This window comes from Numida meleagris, unplaced genomic scaffold (assembly GCF_002078875.1).
Source record: "Numida meleagris isolate 19003 breed g44 Domestic line unplaced genomic scaffold, NumMel1.0 unplaced_Scaffold938, whole genome shotgun sequence".
Classification (NCBI taxonomy): Eukaryota; Metazoa; Chordata; class Aves; order Galliformes; family Numididae; genus Numida; species Numida meleagris.
Genome location: NW_018365153.1, coordinates 4522 through 6898, shown reverse-complemented (window position 1 = coordinate 6898; position 2377 = coordinate 4522). Strand labels below are relative to the sequence as shown.

Sequence of the window (2377 nt, the reverse complement as noted above, 5' to 3'; positions counted from 1 at the left end):
TCCCCCTGCAGCCACCACACTCTGCACATCCCGGAGCAAACCCCACATCCCACAGCCCCGGGAAGGTGCTGGCATGGTGCCCAGCACAGGGACCCCCCAGGAGAGCTGCCCACCTTGAGGATGCGGTTGAAGTCCTGCTTGTCCACCCGCAGGAAGTGGCAGTTGTCCTCCCTCAGGATGATGCTGGCTGCTCGGGGAGCGTCGTTCACCAGCGCCAGTTGCCCGAAGTCGTCCCCTTCGTGCAACGTGGCCACTAAGCCCTGCAAGGGGACAGGGCTAACCAGAACCCGAACCTAACCCGTGCCAGGTTGGCGAAATGGGCTGCACCGTGGCACCGAGGTGGCACTGAGGATGGGGTGGCGGCGTGGGGACGCACCTACCTTGCCGTGGGTGACCACGTTCACCGAACCCTTCCAGACGATGTACCACGAGGTGCCTTTATCCCCTTGGCTGAACACTGCGGGGGAAATGGTGGCGAGAGTGAGACCCCGAGCATCACTCATCAGCCCCCACCCCAATAACCCACAGCCGGACGGGTGAGACCCCAAAGTACCCTCATCCGCCCCATCCCACCCATCCACCTCTGCTGCATAGGGCCAGCAGGAGCATCCACCCCGACAGCAACGCCCACCCAACCTGGGGGCCTTGTCCTAGATGCCACCCCATCCCCCAGCACACGGAATTCAGTGGGGACACTCACGCACGGTGCCAGCTCGCTGGTGCGACTCGAACATCAGCACGGACGCCAGCTCCCGCTTCACCTGCAGCAAGAGGCAGCCACCCTCAGGACCGAGCGTGGAGGGGGACACACGGGGTGACAACGGGGTCCCAGGGGTGGCTGCAAAGGGCCAGGAGAGCGGGAGGATGCCCGGAAGAGGGAAAGCAATGGGATGCAGGAGGATTTTGGATGCACGCACGAGGGCAGCAGGGTGCAGCCCACACTCACCGAGTTGGAGAGGTGAGCCACGGCTTTAATGTGGAGCAGCTCCTCAAAGATGAGCTCCAGCTCGTCCTCCGTGCGCTGGGCAGGTCTGGGAAGGGGGGGGCAGGGGGGGTAAGCGGCCACTGGGAGCATCTCAAAGCCCTGGACCCCCTCCTGTACCCTCCCCAGCTTCAGCAGGGGAAAGGATGCTCAGGATACCCTATCCGCAGCACCTCCAGCTGTGCATGGAGTAGGATGGAAGCGAGCCCCCAGGAGCCCCCCAGGAGCCTCCCAGCACTCACGGTTTGCGCAGGGCCATGGTGAGCAGTGCGTCGGGCCCCAGCTGTGCCAGGAAGGTCACCGCCTCCAGCAGCTCCTCCGCATCCCTCAGCCCCATGCGGTGCTCAGGGCTCAGCTCCAGCTCAGCAAAACGATAGAACTGGGTGTCCTTGTCCTGGAAATGCCACTCCTGCTTCACTGCGGGGAGGGAAGAGAGCGTGAGCTGGGGCCTGCGCCCACGGGTGACCGGGTGCGCCCTTGGGGACCCTCTCACCGTGGGTCAGGACCCCGCCGTCCACCAGCACCTGCCCCACGCCGATGGCTTGGCTCCGCGTCTGGATGCCCAGCTCTGCGTTCAGCATCCAGTCCACCAGCTCCTTCCCGGAGCAGCACCTCCTGCAAGGGGAAGGGTAGCATGAGGAAAACCCCAACCACGGGGCTGCAGCACCCAGGAGCCCCCCCGGGCCATGTCCCCAAGGGTGCGGTGGGTGCTGGCGGTCCCACCTGTGGTGCCGCAGGTGATGCTTGTGGTCCCGGATGAGGCCGGGGCTGGTGCTGGTGAGGAAGGTGAAGAGGAGCTTCCCGGCTCGCCAGATCTTCTCCGAGGATGCCTGGAAGGGAAATGAGGTTCTGTGGTGCGTGGGAGGCTTGGGCACTGAGAGCACCTTGCAAATCTTTGTGCTGAACCCGCCCAGTGCCTGCGTGCCCCCCGTCCCAGCACCCCGGGATCTCCATCCCCGGCCCCAGGAATGGTCGATCCCAAAGGATCAAGGTCCCAACAGGGCACCCCCGCCAACACAGCCTTCCATTCATTTCTCCCCCCATCAACCCTTCTCTGAGCGCCACGCTCGTGTCTCTGCAGCATTCCCACCTGGGTAAGGCTGTGTCCATAGTCCAGGGAGGATTCAGCATCCAAAAGCGGGGTCTGGAAAAGCAAAAAGAAGGCGTTGGTGGCCCCGCAAAGAAAGGGGAAACGAAATGCAATGAAATCCACAACAATGCAATGCAAAGCAAGGGAATGCAATGCAACCCTGACCCTAACCCTGACCCTAACACTAACTGCTAACCCTAACCACTAACCCTAACCCAATGCAAAGCAACGCAGTGCAACCGTAGCCCTAAATTTAACCCTAACCCTAACTCAAACACAATACTATGGAATACAGCACAATGCAA

The 2377-nt window shown here is 62.4% G+C and overlaps 1 protein-coding gene across 1 annotated transcript; it reads right to left on the bottom strand.

Moving 5' to 3' along the window:
* Positions 1–113: 113 nt before the first annotated feature.
* LOC110392080 (rap guanine nucleotide exchange factor 3-like) lies at positions 114–2126 on the bottom strand (the record flags this gene model as incomplete). Its single annotated transcript, XM_021384036.1, is given in 8 exon segments — positions 114–260; positions 381–457; positions 701–761; positions 947–1031; positions 1225–1399; positions 1476–1597; positions 1706–1812; positions 2073–2126. Coding segments are annotated over 8 exon segments (828 nt in total), but the record flags the coding sequence as incomplete, so codon positions are not given.
* Positions 2127–2377: the final 251 nt, after the last annotated feature.